The 19,099-nt window shown below is 41.4% G+C and overlaps 1 protein-coding gene across 1 annotated transcript in view; it reads left to right on the forward strand.

Annotated features, from left to right (window-relative positions):
• Positions 1 to 723: 723 nt before the first annotated feature.
• Positions 724 to 19,099, forward strand: part of LOC120039323 (dixin-A-like) — a gene marked incomplete at its 3' end in the record, with an annotated part of 21,028 nt that continues 2,652 nt past the window's right edge. The window contains exons 1-5 of the mRNA XM_038984777.1: positions 724 to 790; positions 1,112 to 1,194; positions 6,113 to 6,199; positions 8,402 to 8,455; positions 17,505 to 17,555. Coding sequence (XP_038840705.1) covers positions 1,159 to 1,194; positions 6,113 to 6,199; positions 8,402 to 8,455; positions 17,505 to 17,555 — 228 coding nt within the window. The remainder of the gene's footprint in view (positions 791 to 1,111; positions 1,195 to 6,112; positions 6,200 to 8,401; positions 8,456 to 17,504; positions 17,556 to 19,099) is intronic.

Here is a 19,099-nt window from a genome sequence, read left to right on the forward strand (position 1 = left end):
ATCTGGTGGACTCACTAAACAGAGAACATCCCTGGTCATCCCTACTGCCTCTGATCTGATGGACTCACTAAACAGAGAACATCCCTGGTCATCCCTACTGCCTCTGATCTGGAGGACTCACTAAACAGAGAACATCCCTGGTCATCCCTACTGCCTCTGATCTGATGGACTCACTAAACAGAGAACATCCCTGGTCATCCCTACTGCCTCTGATCTGGAGGACTCACTAAACACACATGCAGCGTTTGTAAATGATGTCTGAGCGGTATTGTGTACCCCTGGCTATCCATACATTTTAAAAACAAGAAAATGGTTCAGTCTGGTTTGCTTTGAATAAGGAATTTGAAATGATTTATATATTTTATCAATTACATTTACTTTTGATAGTTACATATATTTAGAACCAAATACTTTTAGACTTTTACTCAAGCAGTATTTTACTGGGTACTTTTCCACCACTGCTAATGGGTTACGCCCCCAATACATATGGGTCCGAGAAATGTCTCAAATGTCCTGTAAATTTAAATGCTGCCTGCCAAATGTCCAGCGCCACATTTTCGTAACGGAAACCCTGCACCACACACACACACACACACACACACACACACACACACACACACACACACACACACACACACACACACACACACACACACACACACACACACACCGCACAAACCACACACCCTCCTGTCAGTAATCAGTGTTTATATCCTCAGTTCACCCAGAGCCCCGCCCACCAGCCAATCAGACAACAGAGAGCCAGAGGAAAGCCAACCAGAGAGAAGCAGTAAGACACACACACACACACAAGTTGGCAGTGTAGGTTTTGCAGTGCACAGGTTAGGTTAGTGTCAGGCTGTCTCGCTGGGTCAGACGTCAGAGTCAGGTAAACATGCAGCAATGAATATTCAATAGATTCAATATGATTCATCAGGATGAATATGATTCAGTAAGATTCAATATATTCAGTAAGATTCTATCGATTCATTACGATTCAATATGATTTAATAGATTCATTAAGATAAGATGGCTTAATAAAGTCACACAGACTTCAACATTAACTGTGAAATATTTCTCTCCCCATTGCTGTGTGTGTGTGTGTGTGTAGCTAAGGCATGTTGGGAGAGTCCTCTGACTGAGAGCCTGGAGAGAGAGATGCAGGAGACACGGAGAATGGTGTCAGCTCTACAGGTACACACACACTGTCCTCGTGGGAACCGAAAATACATTTTCATTCAAAATCCTATTTTCCTTAACCCTAACCTAAACTTGACCCCAAAAACTATCCCTAACCCTAAGACTAGACCTGACCCTAAAACTATCCCTGACCCTAAAACTATCCCTGACCCTAAAACTATACCTGACCCTAAAACTATACCTGACCCTAAAACTATACCTGACCGTAACTCCTAACCCCAATTGTAACCCTAAACCTAACCCCTAAGCCTAAAATAGAATTTTCCCTCGTGGGGACCAGCAAAATGTCCCCACTTATCTGAATTTTAGTTATTTTACTGTCCTTGTGAGAACTTCTGGTACCCTAAAGGATAGTGAAACAAAAACACACAGACTGTTTGGGCCATCTTCAAAGAAAAATAGATGTGTTAATACATTCCCAGCCATCACCGTGTCTTGAGACACAGGTGATGTCTGGCTATGAATGATTTATAGAATGTATAAGAGCTGTGTATGAAATGTCTATACAAGGAATATGTTAATGTTTATAGATAATATTATTGGAGAACGAAAATGTTTGTTTCTAGAGAATATTATTGGACAAGGAATATATTTTAAACTTTGTTTCTAGAGGATATTATTGGACAAGGAATATGTTTTTAAACGTTATGTTTATATATAATATTATCGCAGAATTAATATGTTTATAGAGAATATTTTTGGAGAAATAATATTTTTACGTTTATAAAGAATATTGTCTGAGAAGGAATATGTTTACGTTTATAGATAATATTATCGGAGAAGGAATATGATTTAACCTTTGTTTCTAGATAATATTATCGGAGAAGGAATATGATTTAACCTTTGTTTCTAGATAATATTATCGGAGAAGGAATATGATTTAACCTTTGTTTATAGATAATATTATCGGAGAAGGAATATGATTTAACCTTTGTTTCTAGAGAGTATTGGAGAAGCATTCGGTGCATTCATAAAGTATTCAGACCCCTTCCCCTTTTCCACATTTTGTTACATTACAGCCTTATTCTAAAATGGATTGAATATAACATTTTCCTCATCAATCTAAACACAATACCCCATAATGACATCACAATACCCCATAATGACATCACAATACCCCATAATGACATCACAATACCCCATAATGACATCACAATACCCCATAATGACCAAGCGAAAACAGGTTTTTAGGAAAAAAACAGAAACACCTTATTTACATAAGTATTCAGACCCTTTGCTTTGATTGGACATGATTTGGAAAGGCACACACCTGTCTATTTAAGGTCCCCCAGTTAACAGTGCATATCAGAGCAAAAACCAAGCCATGAGGCCGAAGGGATTGTCCATTTACATAAGTATTCAGACCCTGTTGTAGAGATGGTTGTCATTCTGGAAGGTTCTCCCAACTCCACAGAGGAACTCTGGAGCTCTGTCAGAGTGACCATCGGGTTCTTGGTCACCTCCCTGACCAAGGCCCTTCTCTCCCGATTGCTCAGTTTGGCCGGGCTACCAGCTCTAGGAAGAGTCTTGGTGGTTCCAAACTTCTTCCATTTAAGAATGATGGGGGCCACTATAAGGGATTTGCATCAATTCAAATCTGGTATCAGGACAAAATGTGATTCAGAGTCACCGAATATACTTTAAGTATTTTTTATTAAACTCAAGCGATAAATGGTAAATGCAATTTTCGTATATACGGGTTCTCTGTATCACCTCGCAGGATAGAACAGAGAACTGGCAGGATGTAAGTAAACAGCTGTTCTTATACGGTGATAGACGTAGTTCCAACCCGTCTGTTGGCCTATCACAGTAGAGGCTGAGCGTGGTTTAAACTTTGCTCAGCCTATCGCCGGCGCTCAGACTGGTCCCAGCCTCTTGGCGCTCCTTGGTGTCCGGCGCTGTTGCTGTGTAGATTACGCTCCCACACCCTGGAGACTGAGGTCAGACAATTCTGTACCATTGTTTGAGCTATTTGCACCTGCATAGAAAGCATACTGTTCTCGCTCAAGGTTAACCACAGCTTCTCAGCACACTATCTGGGGCACAATGTTACTTTCAGCACAGACACCCAGGCGCCCAGGCTAACAGTTGCTAATATTATATCACATGTGATATAGCATTGGGTTATAGTGCAATAAACACAGATCCTAACACCACTGTGTTCTTGGGGACCTTCAATGCTGCAGAAATGTTTTGGTACCCTTCCCCAGATCTGTTCCTCGACACAATCCTGTCTCGTAGCTCTACGGACAATTTGTTCGACTTCATGACTTGGTTTTTGCTCTTACATGCACTGTTAACTGTGGGACCTTATATAGACAGGTGTGTGCCTTTCCAAATCATGTCCAATCAATTGAATTTACCACAGGTGGAGTCCAATCAAGTTGTAGAAACATCTCAAGAATGATCAATGGAAACAGGATGCATCTGAGCTCAATTTTGAGTCTCATAGCAAAGGGTCTGAATACTTATGTAAATGTAATATTTCATTTTTTAATGTCAATATTTCAAACATTTCTAGCCTGTTTTTGCTTTGCATTATGGGGTATTGTGATGTCATTATGGGGTATTGTGATGTCATTATGGGTTATTGTGTGTAGATTGATGAGGATTTTTATTTATTTAATCTATTTTATAATAAGGCTGTAACGTAACAAAATGTGTAAAAAGTAAAGGGGTCTGAATACTTTCCGAATGCACTGTAATTAAATCTGCTGTCATATTGTTGAGTAATGGAATAAAGTAGTCTTTATATATTTGCTGTCACTTATTAAGCATCCTGAGTATTTGATATGTTTTGTGGGCCACTTAAAGGATTGCTGTAGATGGTGAGTTATTGTTTTTATTTTTCCTATTGCCATTATTTCATTTTTTCCCAAGTTAATTTTATAACCTGAACTTTTTGAGTATTCTGAAAATGTTTTTATCAAAGGTAGTATTGATTTTTCAATATTGGTCAGGTATATCAGGAGATCATCTGCAAATAAGTGTAGTTTATATTCATGTTTACCAATACTGAGACCTGGTACATTTGGGTCCTGTCTAGTTGTTTCTGCAAACGGTTCAGTACAAACAGGAGGGTGGGAGAGGACATCCCTGTCTTGTGCACCTTTTCTAAAGCAATTTCATCAGATCATGTATTATTTGTGTATATTTTTTATTGAGGTCATTCATTCAATATTTGTAGTACATTTATTATTTGAGTTGGAAAATTGAAAGTTTTGAATAGAAAAGGCCATTCAAGTGTTAAACTTTGTTTCTAGAGAATATTATTGGAGAAGGAATATGTTAATGTTTCCATTTTTTAATTTCTTTATTGTGACACCTGCTGGATAGTTACGGTTTCACCAGCTAGAGCATTTATGAATAGACTCCAAAATGAATAGACTCCAGCCACCCAGTCATGGTTCTCTCTGCTAGCGTACGTCATGCAGTATCGATTCACCAAGTCTGGAACCAACAGGACCCTGAACAGCTTCTACCTCTAAAAGACTGCTAAACTAAACAGTGACCCCTTTTTTTTTCTTCTTCTAACTCAAGCATGATCCACTGACTATGCACACACACTGGACTCTACCCACACACTCACACATACTGACACCCCAACACACACTACATACGCCCACACACACAACAGGAACACAAATTTTAGAATAAGGCTGTAACGTAACAAAATGTAGAAAAAGTCAATGTAGAAAAAGTCAATACTTTCCCGAATGTACTGTATATGTACATATCTACCTCAATTACCTCGTACCCCTGGTACTTCCTGTATATAGCCATGTTATTTTCTACTTCCTGTATATAGCCATGTTATTTTCTACTTCCTGTATATAGCCATGTTATTTTCTACTCCCTGTATATAGCCATGTTATTTTCTACTTCCTGTGTATATAGCCATGTTATTTTCTACTTCATGTATATATAACCATGTTTTTTTATACTCCCTGTATATAGCCATGTTATTTTCTACTTCCTGTGTATATATCCATGTTATTTTCTACTTCCTGTGTATATAGCCATGTTATTTTATACTCCCTGTATATAGCCATGTTATTTTCTACTTCCTGTGTATATATCCATGTTATTTTCTACTTCCTGTGTATATGGCCATGTTATTTTCTACTCCCTGTATATAGCCATATTATTTTCTACTCCCTGTATATAGCCATGTTATTTTCTACTTCCTGTGTATATAGCCATGTTATTTTCTACTTCCTGGGTATATAGTCATGTTATTTTCTACTTCCTGGGTATATAGTCATGTTATTTTCTACTTCCTGGGTATATAGTCATGTTATTTTATACTTCCTGGGTATATAGCCATGTTATTTTATACTTCCTGGGTATATAGTCATGTTATTTTCTACTTCCTGGGTATATAGCCATGTTATTTTCTACTTCCTGGGTATATAGTCATGTTATTTTCTACTTCCTGGGTATATAGCCATGTTATTTTCTACTTCCTGTGTATATAGCCATGTTATTTTCTACTTCCTGGGTATATAGCCATGTTATTTTCTACTTCCTGGGTATATAGTCATGTTATTTTCTACTTCCTGTGTATATAGCCATGTTATTTTCTACTTCCTGGGTATATAGCCATGTTATTTTCTACTTCCTGTGTATATAGTCATGTTATTTTCTACTTCCTGTATATATAGCCATGTTATTTTCTACTTCCTGTGTATATAGCCATGTTATTTTCTACTTCCTGTGTATATAGCCATGTACTTTTCTACTCCAATTATATTGTTATTGTTATTCTTCGTGTCACTATTTACATTTTTATTACATTTCATCTGTCTTTAACTGCATTGTTTGAAAAGGACCCATAAGTAAGAATGTTACTGTTGGACTACACCTGTTTTCAAAGCTACTGGTGTGTGTGCGTGTCCGTGTGCGTGTCTAGGCCCTGTTACTTCATGGGTCTCTGCCAGATGATGAGCAGGAGAAGTTGAATCTGACTCTGGGAGAAGATAACACTGAACAACAACTGGTAACACCCAAACACATATTTCTATTTTTTATTTTATTTCACCTTTATTTTTTTTATCCCATTTTCTCCCCAATTTTCGTGGTATCCAATCGCTAGTAATTACTATCTTGTCTCATCGCTACAACACCCGTACGGGCTCGGGAGAGACGAAGGTCGAAAGCCATGCGTCCTCCGAAGCACAACCCAACCAAGCCGCACTGCTTCTTAACACAGCGCGCCTCCAACCCGGAAGCCAGCCGCACCAATGTGTCGGAGGAAACACCGTGTACCTGGCCCCCTTGATTAGCGCGCACTGCGCCCGGCCCGCCACAGGAGTCGCTGGAGCGTGATGAGACAAGGATATCCCTACCGGCCAAACCCTCCCTAATCCGGACGACGCTATGCCAATTGTGCGTCGCCCCACGGACCTCCCGGTCGCGGCCGGCTGCGACAGAGCCTGGGCGCGAACCCAGAGACTCTGGTGGCGCAGCTAGCACTGCGATGCAGTGCCCTAGACCACTGCGCCACCCGGGAGGCCTCACCTTTATTTAACCAGGTAGGCTAGTTGAGAACAAGTTCTCATTTACAACTGCGACCTGGCCAAGATAAAGCAAAGCAGTTCGACACATACAACAACACAGAGTTACACATGCAATAAACAAACATACAGTAATATGTTAATAATATAGTAATATAGTAATAATACAGTCGAATGTCTATACAGCATGTGAGCAAATGAGGTAGGATAAGGGAGGTAAGGCAATAAATAGGCCATGGTGGCGAAGTAATTACAATATAGCAATTAAACACTGGAATGGTAGATGTGCAGAAGATGAATGTGCAAGTAGAGATACTGGGGTGCAAAGGAGCAAGATAAATAAATAAATACAGTATGGGGATGAGGTAGTTGGATGGGCTGTTTACAGATGGGCTATGTACAGGTGCAGTGATCTGTGAGCTGCTCTGACAGCTGGTGCTTAAAGCTAGTGAGGGAGATAAGAGTCTCAGCTTCAGTGATTTTTGCAGTTCGTTCCAGTCATTGGCAGCAGAGAACTGGAAGGAAAGACGACCAAAGGAGGAATTGGCTTTAGGGGTGACCAGTGAGATATACCTGCTGGAGCGCGTGCTACGGGTGGGTGCTGCTATGGTGACCAGTGAGCTGAGATAAGGCGGGGCTTTACCTAGCAGAGACTTATAGATGACATGGAGCCAGTGGGTCTGGCGACGAACTTGAAGCGAGGGCCAGCCGACTAGAACATACAGGTCGCAGTGGTGGGTGGTATAAGGGGCTTTGGTGACAAAACGGATGGCACTGTGATAGACTGCATCCAATTTGTTGAGTAGAGTGTTGAAGTCTATTTTGTAAATGACATCGCCCAAGTCAAGGATCGGTAGAATAGTCAGTTTTACAAGGGTATGTTTGGCAGCATGAGTGAATGAGGCTTTGTTGCGAAATAGGAAGCCAATTCTAGATTTAATTTTGGATTTGAGATGCTTAATGTGAGTCTGGAAGGAGAGTTTACAGTCTAACTAGACACCTAGGTATTTGTAGTTGTCCACATATTCTAAGTCAGAGCCGTCCAGAGTAGTGATGCTGGACGGGCGAGCAGGTGCTGGCAGTGATCGGTTGAATAGCATGCATTTAGTTTTACTAGCGTTTAAGAGCAGTTGGAGGCCACGGAAGGAGAGTTGTATGGCATTGAAGCTCGTCTGGAGGTTAGTTAACACAGTGTCCAAAGAAGGGCCAGAAGTATACAGAATGTATCTCTCTCTCTCAACAACTGGTAACACCCAAACACAGCTCTCTCTCTCTAGGACATATCTTTGTTCTCTGTGCAGATCTTATTTCTCTTTCTCTGTGTGTGTGTGTGTGTGTGTGTGTGTGTGTGTGTGTGTGTGTGTGTGTGTGTGTGTGTGTGTGTGTGTGTGTGTGTGTGTGTGTGTGTGTGTGTGTGTGTGTGTGTGTGTGTGTGTGTGTGAGAGGCAGGTATCAATTTTCCCTCTGTATTCATCATCTTTCCGTTTCCTATTTCTCACACACAGCCTCTCTCTCCCCTCCCGCTCTCTATCCCTCCCCTCCCTCCTTCTCTCTATCCCTCCCCTCCCTCCTTCTCTCTATCCCTCCCCTCCCTCCTTCTCTCTATCCCTCCCCTCCCTCCTTCTCTCTATCCCTCCCCTCCCTCCTTCTCTCTATCCCTCCCCTCGCTCTCTCGTTCTCTCTAGGTGGTCATTCGTAGTCATCTAGATCAGAGTATGGAGGAGACCCAGGAGCTGAAGGTAAATACCGTTTTCCAGATCATTATCAAGCGAATTAAGAAGTAATGTTGACATAGTGAGCTCCAAAATTACTGGGACAGTGACTCATTTTGGCTTTGAAAGTGTTGTGTCTTTCTTCTGAAACCAAGTTATATTAACTGCCTTCATTTTGCTGGACCCAGTCAGGTCTTTATATAACAAGTCATACTGTGGGGTGCTGGACCCAGTCAGGTCTTTATATAACAATATAACAAGTCATACTGTGGGGTGCTGGACCCAGTCAGGTCTTTATATAACAAGTCATACTGTGGGGTGCTGGACCCAGTCAGGTCTTTATATAACAAGTCATACTGTGGGGTGTTGGACCCAGTCAGGTCTTTATATAACAAGTCATACTGTGGGGTGCTGGACCCAGTCAGGTCTTTATATAACAATATAACAAGTCATACTGTGGGGTGTTGGACCCAGTCAGGTCTTTATATAACAAGTCATACTGTGGGGTGCTGGACCCAGTCAGGTCTTTATATAACAATATAACAAGTCATACTGTGGGGTGTTGGACCCAGTCAGGTCTTTATATAACAAGTCATACTGTGGGGTGTTGGACCCAGTCAGGTCTTTATATAACAATATAACAAGTCATACTGTGGGGTGTTGGACCCAGTCAGGTCTTTATATAACAATATAACAAGTCATACTGTGGGGTGCTGGACCCAGTCAGGTCTTTATATAACAATATAACAAGTCATACTGTGGGGTGTTGGACCCAGTCAGGTCTTTATATAACAAGTCATACTGTGGGGTGCTGGACCCAGTCAGGTCTTTATATAACAATATAACAAGTCATACTGTGGGGTGTTGGACCCAGTCAGGTCTTTATATAACAAGTCATACTGTGGGGTGCTGGACCCAGTCAGGTCTTTATATAACAAGTCATACTGTGGGGTGCTGGACCCAGTCAGGTCTTTATATAACAAGTCATACTGTGGGGTGTTGGACCCAGTCAGGTCTTTATATAACAATATAACAAGTCATACTGTGGGGTGCTGGACCCAGTCAGGTCTTTATATAACAAGTCATACTGTGGGGTGCTGGACCCAGTCAGGTCTTTATATAACAATATAACAAGTCATACTGTGGGGTGTTGGACCCAGTCAGGTCTTTATATAACAATATAACAAGTCATACTGTGGGGTGTTGGACCCAGTCAGGTCTTTATATAACAATATAACAAGTCATACTGTGGGGTGTTGGACCCAGTCAGGTCTTTATATAACAATATAACAAGTCATACTGTGGGGTGCTGGACCCAGTCAGGTCTTTATATAACAATATAACAAGTCATACTGTGGGGTGTTGGACCCAGTCAGGTCTTTATATAACAAGTCATACTGTGGGGTGTTGGACCCAGTCAAGTCTTTATATAACAATATAACAAGTCATACTGTGGGGTGTTGGACCCAGTCAGGTCTTTATATAACAATATAACAAGTCATACTGTGGGGTGTTGGACCCAGTCAAGTCTTTATATAACAATATAACAAGTCATACTGTGGGGTGTTGGACCCAGTCAGGTCTTTATATAACAATATAACAAGTCATACTGTGGGGTGCTGGACCCAGTCAGGTCTTTATATAACAATATAACAAGTCATACTGTGGGGTGTTGGACCCAGTCAGGTCTTTATATAACAATATAACAAGTCATACTGTGGGGTGCTGGACCCAGTCAGGTCTTTATATAACAAGTCATACTGTGGGGTGTTGGACCCAGTCAAGTCTTTATATAACAATATAACAAGTCATACTGTGGGGTGTTGGACCCAGTCAGGTCTTTATATAACAATATAACAAGTCATACTGTGGGGTGTTGGACCCAGTCAAGTCTTTATATAACAATATAACAAGTCATACTGTGGGGTGTTGGACCCAGTCAGGTCTTTATATAACAATATAACAAGTCATACTGTGGGGTGCTGGACCCAGTCAGGTCTTTATATAACAATATAACAAGTCATACTGTGGGGTGTTGGACCCAGTCAGGTCTTTATATAACAATATAACAAGTCATACTGTGGGGTGTTGGACCCAGTCAGGTCTTTATATAACAATATAACAAGTCATACTGTGGGGTGCTGGACCCAGTCAGGTCTTTATATAACAATATAACAAGTCATACTGTGGGGTGTTGGACCCAGTCAGGTCTTTATATAACAATATAACAAGTCATACTGTGGGGTGTTGGACCCAGTCAGGTCTTTATATAACAATATAACAAGTCATACTGTGGGGTGCTGGACCCAGTCAGGTCTTTATATAACAAGTCATACTGTGGGGTGTTGGACCCAGTCAGGTCTTTATATAACAATATAACAAGTCATACTGTGGGGTGCTGGACCCAGTCAGGTCTTTATATAACAAGTCATACTGTGGGGTGCTGGACCCAGTCAGGTCTTTATATAACAATATAACAAGTCATACTGTGGGGTGCTGGACCCAGTCAGGTCTTTATATAACAAGTCATACTGTGGGGTGTTGGACCCAGTCAGGTCTTTATATAACAAGTCATACTGTGGGGTGTTGGACCCCGTCAGGTCTTTATATAACAATATAACAAGTCATACTGTGGGGTGCTGGACCCAGTCAGGTCTTTATATAACAATATAACAAGTCATACTGTGGGGTGCTGGACCCAGTCAGGTCTTTATATAACAAGTCATACTGTGGGGTGTTGGACCCAGTCAGGTCTTTATATAACAATATAACAAGTCATACTGTGGGGTGCTGGACCCAGTCAGGTCTTTATATAACAATATAACAAGTCATACTGTGGGGTGCTGGACCCAGTCAGGTCTTTATATAACAATATAACAAGTCATACTGTGGGGTGCTGGACCCAGTCAGGTCTTTATATAACAATATAACAAGTCATACTGTGGGGTGCTGGACCCAGTCAGGTCTTTATGTAACAATATAACAAGTCATACTGTGGGGTGCTGGACCCAGTCAGGTCTTTATATAACAATATAACAAGTCATACTGTGGGGTGCTGGACCCAGTCAGGTCTTTATGTAACAATATAACAAGTCATACTGTGGGGTGCTGGACCCAGTCAGGTCTTTATATAACAATATAACAAGTCATACTGTGGGGTGTTGGACCCAGTCAGGTCTTTATATAACAATATAACAAGTCATACTGTGGGGTGCTGGACCCAGTCAGGTCTTTATATAACAATATAACAAGTCATACTGTGGGGTGTTGGACCCAGTCAGGTCTTTATATAACAATATAACAAGTCATACTGTGGGGTGCTGGACCCAGTCAGGTCTTTATATAACAAGTCATACTGTGGGGTGTTGGACCCAGTCAGGTCTTTATATAACAATATAACAAGTCATACTGTGGGGTGCTGGACCCAGTCAGGTCTTTAACAGAACAATATATGTTATTACCTGGTACTCCATGTATATAGCCATGTTATTACCTGGTACTCCATGTATATAGCCATGTTATTACCTGGTACTCCATGTATATAGCCATGTTATTACCTGGTACTCCATGTATATAGCCATGTTATTACCTGGTACTCCCTGTATATAGCCATGTTATTACCTGGTACTCCCTGTATATAGCCATGTTATTACCTGGTACTCCATGTATATAGCCATGTTATTACCTGGTACTCCCTGTATATAACCATGTTATTATCTGGTACTCCCTGTATATAGCCATGTTATTACCTGGTACTCCCTGTATATAGCCATGTTATTACCTGCTACTCCCTGTATATAGCCATGTTATTACCTGGTACTCCCTGTATATAGCCATGTTATTACCTGGTACTCCCTGTATATAGCCATGTTATTACCTGGTACTCCCTGTATATAGCCATGTTATTACCTGGTACTCCATGTATATAGCCATGTTATTACCTGGTACTCCATGTATATAGCCATGTTATTACCTGGTACTCCATGTATATAGCCATGTTATTACCTGGTACTCCATGTATATAGCCATGTAGTCTACACCTGTTGGTTACCAAGCATTTCACTGCTAGTCTACACCTGTTGTTTACCAATCATTTCACTGGTAGTCTACACCTGTTGTTTACCAAGCATTTCACTGCTAGTCTACACCTGTTGTTTACCAAGCATTTCACTGGTAGTCTACACCTGTTGTTTACCAAGCATTTCACTGCTAGTCTACACCTGTTGTTTACCAAGCATTTCACTGGTAGTCTACACCTGTTGTTTACCAAGCATTTCACTGGTAGTCTACACCTGTTGTTTACCAAGCATTTCACTGGTAGTCTACACCTGTTGTTTACCAAGCATTTCACTGGTAGTCTACACCTGTTGTTTACCAAGCATTTCACTGGTAGTCTACACCTGTTGGTTACCAAGCATTTCACTGGTAGTCTACACCTGTTGTTTACCAAGCATTTCACTGGTAGTCTACACCTGTTGGTTACCAAGCATTTCACTGGTAGTCTACACCTGTTGGTTACCAAGCATTTCACTGGTAGTCTACACCTGTTGTTTACCAAGCATTTCACTGGTAGTCTACACCTGTTGTTTACCAAGCATTTCACTGGTAGTCTACACCTGTTGTTTACCAAGCATTTCACTGGTAGTCTACACCTGTTGGTTACCAAGCATTTCACTGGTAGTCTACACCTGTTGGTTACCAAGCATTTCACTGGTAGTCTACACCTGTTGTTTACCAAGCATTTCACTGCTAGTCTACACCTGTTGTTTACCAAGCATTTCACTGGTAGTCTACACCTGTTGTTTACCAAGCATTTCACTGGTAGTCTACACCTGTTGTTTACCAAGCATTTCACTGGTAGTCTACACCTGTTGTTTACCAAGCATTTCACTGGTAGTCTACACCTGTTGTTTACCAAGCATTTCACTGGTAGTCTACACCTGTTGGTTACCAAGCATTTCACTGGTAGTCTACACCTGTTGTTTACCAAGCATTTCACTGGTAGTCTACACCTGTTGTTTACCAAGCATTTCACTGGTAGTCTACACCTGTTGGTTACCAAGCATTTCACTGGTAGTCTACACCTGTTGGTTACCAAGCATTTCACTGGTAGTCTACACCTGTTGTTTACCAAGCATTTCACTGGTAGTCTACACCTGTTGTTTACCAAGCATTTCACTGGTAGTCTACACCTGTTGTTTACCAAGCATTTCACTGGTAGTCTACACCTGTTGGTTACCAAGCATTTCACTGGTAGTCTACACCTGTTGGTTACCAAGCATTTCACTGGTAGTCTACACCTGTTGTTTACCAAGCATTTCACTGGTAGTCTACACCTGTTGTTTACCAAGCATTTCACTGGTAGTCTACACCTGTTGTTTACCAAGCATTTCACTGGTAGTCTACACCTGTTGGTTACCAAGCATTTCACTGGTAGTCTACACCTGTTGTTTACCAAGCATTTCACTGGTAGTCTACACCTGTTGTTTACTAAGCATTTCACTGTTAGTCTACACCTGTTGGTTACCAAGCATTTCACTGTTAGTCTACACCTGTTGTTTACCAAGCATTTCACTGTTAGTCTCCACCTGTTGTTTACCAAGCATTTCACTGGTAGTCTACACCTGTTGTTTACCAAGCATTTCACTGGTAGTCTACACCTGTTGTTTACCAAGCATTTCACTGGTAGTCTACACCTGTTGTTTACCAAGCATTTCACTGTTAGTCTACACCTGTTGTTTACCAAGCATTTCACTGGTAGTCTACACCTGTTGTTTACTAAGCATTTCACTGTTAGTCTCCACCTGTTGTTTACCAAGCATTTCACTGGTAGTCTACACCTGTTGTTTACAAAGCATTTCACTGCTAGTCTACACCTGTTGTTTACCAAGCATTTCACTGCTAGTCTACACCTGTTGTTTACCAATCATTTCACTGGTAGTCTACACCTGTTGTTTACAAAGCATTTCACTGCTAGTCTACACCTGTTGTTTACCAAGCATTTCACTGTTAGTCTATACCTGTTGTTTACCAAGCATTTCACTGCTAGTCTACACCTGTTGTTTACCAAGCATTTCACTGGTAGTCTACACCTGTTGATTACCAAGCATTTCACTGGTAGTCTACACCTGTTGTTTACCAAGCATTTCACTGGTAGTCTACACCTGTTGTTTACCAAGCATTTCACTGGTAGTCTACACCTGTTGTTTACCAAGCATTTCACTGCTAGTCTACACCTGTTGTTTACCAAGCATTTCACTGTTAGTCTACACCTGTTGTTTACCAAGCATTTCACTGGTAGTCTACACCTGTTGTTTACCAAGCATTTCACTGGTAGTCTACACCTGTTGTTTACCAAGCATTTCACTGGTAGTCTACACCTGTTGGTTACCAAGCATTTCACTGGTAGTCTACACCTGTTGTTTACCAAGCATTTCACTGGTAGTCTACACCTGTTGGTTACCAAGCATTTCACTGCTAGTCTACACCTGTTGGTTACCAAGCATTTCACTGGTAGTCTACACCTGTTGGTTACCAAGCATTTCACTGGTAGTCTACACCTGTTGGTTACCAAGCATTTCACTGGTAGTCTACACCTGTTGTTTACCAAGCATTTCACTGGTAGTCTACACCTGTTGTTTACCAAGCATTTCACTGTTAGTTAAACCTGTTGTTTACCAAGCATTTCACTGTTAGTTAAACCTGTTGTTTACCAAGCATTTCACTGTTAGTTAAACCTGTTGTTTACCAAGCATTTCACTGTTAGTCTACACCTGTTGTTTACCAAGCATTTCACTGTTAGTCTACACCTGTTGTTTACCAAGCATTTCACTGGTAGTCTACACCTGTTGGTTACCAAGCATTTCACTGTTAGTCTACACCTGTTGTTTACCAAGCATTTCACTGGTAGTCTACACCTGTTGTTTACTAAGCATTTCACTGTTAGTCTCCACCTGTTGTTTACCAAGCATTTCACTGGTAGTCTACACCTGTTGTTTACAAAGCATTTCACTGCTAGTCTACACCTGTTGTTTACCAAGCATTTCACTGCTAGTCTACACCTGTTGTTTACCAAGCATTTCACTGTTAGTCTACACCTGTTGTTTACCAAGCATTTCACTGGTAGTCTACACCTGTTGATTACTAAGCATTTCACTGGTAGTCTACACCTGTTGGTTACCAAGCATTTCACTGGTAGTCTACACCTGTTGGTTACTAAGCATTTCACTGGTAGTCTACACCTGTTGTTTACCAAGCATTTCACTGTTAGTTAAACCTGTTGTTTACCAAGCATTTCACTGGTAGTCTACACCTGTTGTTTACCAAGCATTTCACTGGTAGTCTACACCTGTTGTTTACCAAGCATTTCACTGTTAGTCTACACCTGTTGTTTACCAAGCATTTCACTGGTAGTCTACACCTGTTGTTTACCAAGCATTTCACTGGTAGTCTACACCTGTTGTTTACCAAGCATTTCACTGTTAGTCTACACCTGTTGTTTACCAAGCATTTCACTGGTAGTCTACACCTGTTGTTTACCAAGCATTTCACTGTTAGTCTACACCTGTTGTTTACCAAGCATTTCACTGGTAGTCTACACCTGTTGGTTACCAAGCATTTCACTGCTAGTCTACACCTGTTGTTTACCAAGCATTTCACTGGTAGTCTACACCTGTTGGTTACCAAGCATTTCACTGCTAGTCTACACCTGTTGGTTACCAAGCATTTCACTGCTAGTCTACACCTGTTGTTTACCAAGCATTTCACTGGTAGTCTACACCTGTTGTTTACCAAGCATTTCACTGGTAGTCTACACCTGTTGGTTACCAAGCATTTCACTGCTAGTCTACACCTGTTGTTTACCAAGCATTTCACTGTTAGTCTCCACCTGTTGTTTACCAAGCATTTCACTGGTAGTCTACACCTGTTGGTTACCAAGCATTTCACTGGTAGTCTACACCTGTTGTTTACCAAGCATTTCACTGGTAGTCTACACCTGTTGTTTACCAAGCATTTCACTGTTAGTTAAACCTGTTGTTTACCAAGCATTTCACTGGTAGTCTACACCTGTTGTTTACCAAGCATTTCACTGGTAGTCTACACCTGTTGGTTACCAAGCATTTCACTGCTAGTCTACACCTGTTGTTTACCTAGCATTTCACTGGTGAGTGAGTCTGCCGATAAGAATGCGATGATTGACAGAGTCGAAAGCCTTGGCCAGGTCGATGAATACAGCTGCACAGTATTGTCTCTTATCGATGGCGGTTATATCATTTAGGACCTTGAGCGTGGCTGAGGTGCACCCATGACCAGCTCGGAAACCAGATTGCATAGCGGAGAAGGTATGGTGGGATTCAAAATGGTCGGTCATCTGTTTGTTGACTTGGCTTTCGAAGACCTTAGAAAGACAGGGTAGGATAGATATAGGTCTGTAGCAGTTTGGGTCTAGAGTGTCTCCCCCTTTGAAGAGGGGGGTGACCGCGGCAGCTTTCCAATCTTTGGGGATCTCAGACGATACGAAGAGAGGTTGAACAGGCTAGTAATAGGGGTTGCAACAATTTTGGCGGATCATTTTAGAAAGAGAGGGTCCAGATTGTCTAGCCCAGCTGATTTGTAGGGGTCCAGATTTTGCAGCTCTTTCAGAACATCAGCTATCTGGATTTGGGTGAAAGAGAAATGGTGGGGGCTTTGGCGGGTTGCTGTGGGGGGTGCAGGGCTGTTGACCGGGGTAGGGGTAGCCAGGTGGAAAGCATGGCCAGCCGTAGAAAAAGGCTGTCTTATTTCCCGCCCCCCCAGAAAAGATTGCTCTTGTCGTTTTCTACTAGCACTGACTTTGATAAATAGTTTGAGGAAAATTGTACTTACTGTGGTTGTGAGATGTGGTTGTCCCACCTAGCTATCTGAAGATGAATGCACTAACTGTGGTTGTGAGATGTGGTTGTCCCACCTAGCTATCTGAAGATGAATGTACTTACTGTGGTTGTGAGATGTGGTTGTCCCACCTAGCTATCTGAAGATGAATGCACTAACTGGAAGTTAAATTACTAAAATGTGTGTGATGGTTGTGTTGTTACAGAGAGAGCTGTTGCGTTGTAAACAGGAGGTACGGAACCTGCATGGAGTCAAGGTGAGTCTAACACACGCAGCTTACCAACATTCAAACCTTGACTGGAGGTTACTATGAAATTCTGGGCAAAAGGGCAAACTCATTTATTGAATCAGGTGGCTCATTCATCACAAAACCTACTGATATTGCCAATTACTTTAATGATTTTTTCATTGGCAAGATTAGCAAACTTAGGCATGACATGCCATCTAACGCTGACATTACACATCCAAGTACAACTGATCAAATTATGAAAGACAAGCATTGTAATTTTGAATTCCGTAAAGTGAGTGTGGAAGTAGTGAAAAAATGATTGTGTATCAACAATGACAAGCCACCGAAGTCTGACAATTTGGATGGAAAATGACTGAGAATTATAGCAGATGATATTGCCACTCCTATTTTCCGTATCTTTAATCTAAGCCTACTAGAAAGTGTGTTCCCTCAGGCCTGGAGGGAAGCTAAAGTAATTCTGCTACCCAAGAATAGTAAAGCCTCCTTTACTGGCTCAAACAGCCGACCAATCAGCCTGTTACCAACTTTTTGTAAACTTCTGGAAAAATTGTGTTTGACCAGGTACAATGATATTTTACTGTAAACACGGCACTTACACAAATTACTGATGATTGGCTGAGAGAAATTGATGATAAACAGATTGTGGGAGCTGTTTTGTTAGACTTCAGTGCAGCTTTTGACATTATTGAAGCTTTTGACATTATTGATCATAGTCTGCTGATGGAAAAACTGATGTGTTATGGCTTTACAGCCTCTGCTATATTGTGGATAAAGAGTTACACAGAGGGTGTTCTTTAGTGGGAGCCTCTCCAACATAATCCAGGTAGAATCAGGAATCCCCCAGGGCAGCTGTCTAGGCCCCTTACTCTTTTCAATCTTTACTAATGACATGCCACTGGCTTTGAGTAAGTGTGTCTATGTAATCGGATGATTCAACACTTTACACGTCAGCTACTACAGAGAGTGAAATCACTGCATCACTTAACAAAGAGCTGCAGTTAGTTTCAGAATGAGTGGCAAGGAATAAGTTAACCAAAAGCCTTGTATTTGGGACAAATCATTCACTCAACCCTAAACCTCAACTAAATCTTGTAATAAATAATGTGGAAATTGAGCAAATTGAAGTGACTAAACTGCTTTGAGTAACCCTGGATTGTAAACTGTCATGGTCAAAACATGTTGATACAACAGTAGCTAAGATGTGGAGAAGTCTGTCCATAATAAAGCGATGCTCTGCCTTCTTAACAACACTATCAACAAGGCAGGTCCTACAGGCTCTAGTTTTGTCTCACCTGGACTACTGTTCAGTCGTGTGGTCAGGTGCCACAAAGAGGGACCTTGGAAAATTACATGAATGAGCGCCGAGTAACGGGAATGAGCACCGAGTAACGGGAATGAGCGCCGAGTAACAGGAATGAGCACCGAGTAACGGGAATGAGCGCCGAGTAACGTGAATGAGCGCCGAGTAACGTGAATGAGCGCCGAGTAACGGGAATGAGCGCCGAGTAACGGGAATGAGCGCCGAGTAACGGGAAGGAGCGCCGAGTAAC

Source organism: Salvelinus namaycush, unplaced genomic scaffold (assembly GCF_016432855.1).
Source record: "Salvelinus namaycush isolate Seneca unplaced genomic scaffold, SaNama_1.0 Scaffold2646, whole genome shotgun sequence".
Taxonomy (NCBI): Eukaryota; Metazoa; Chordata; class Actinopteri; order Salmoniformes; family Salmonidae; genus Salvelinus; species Salvelinus namaycush.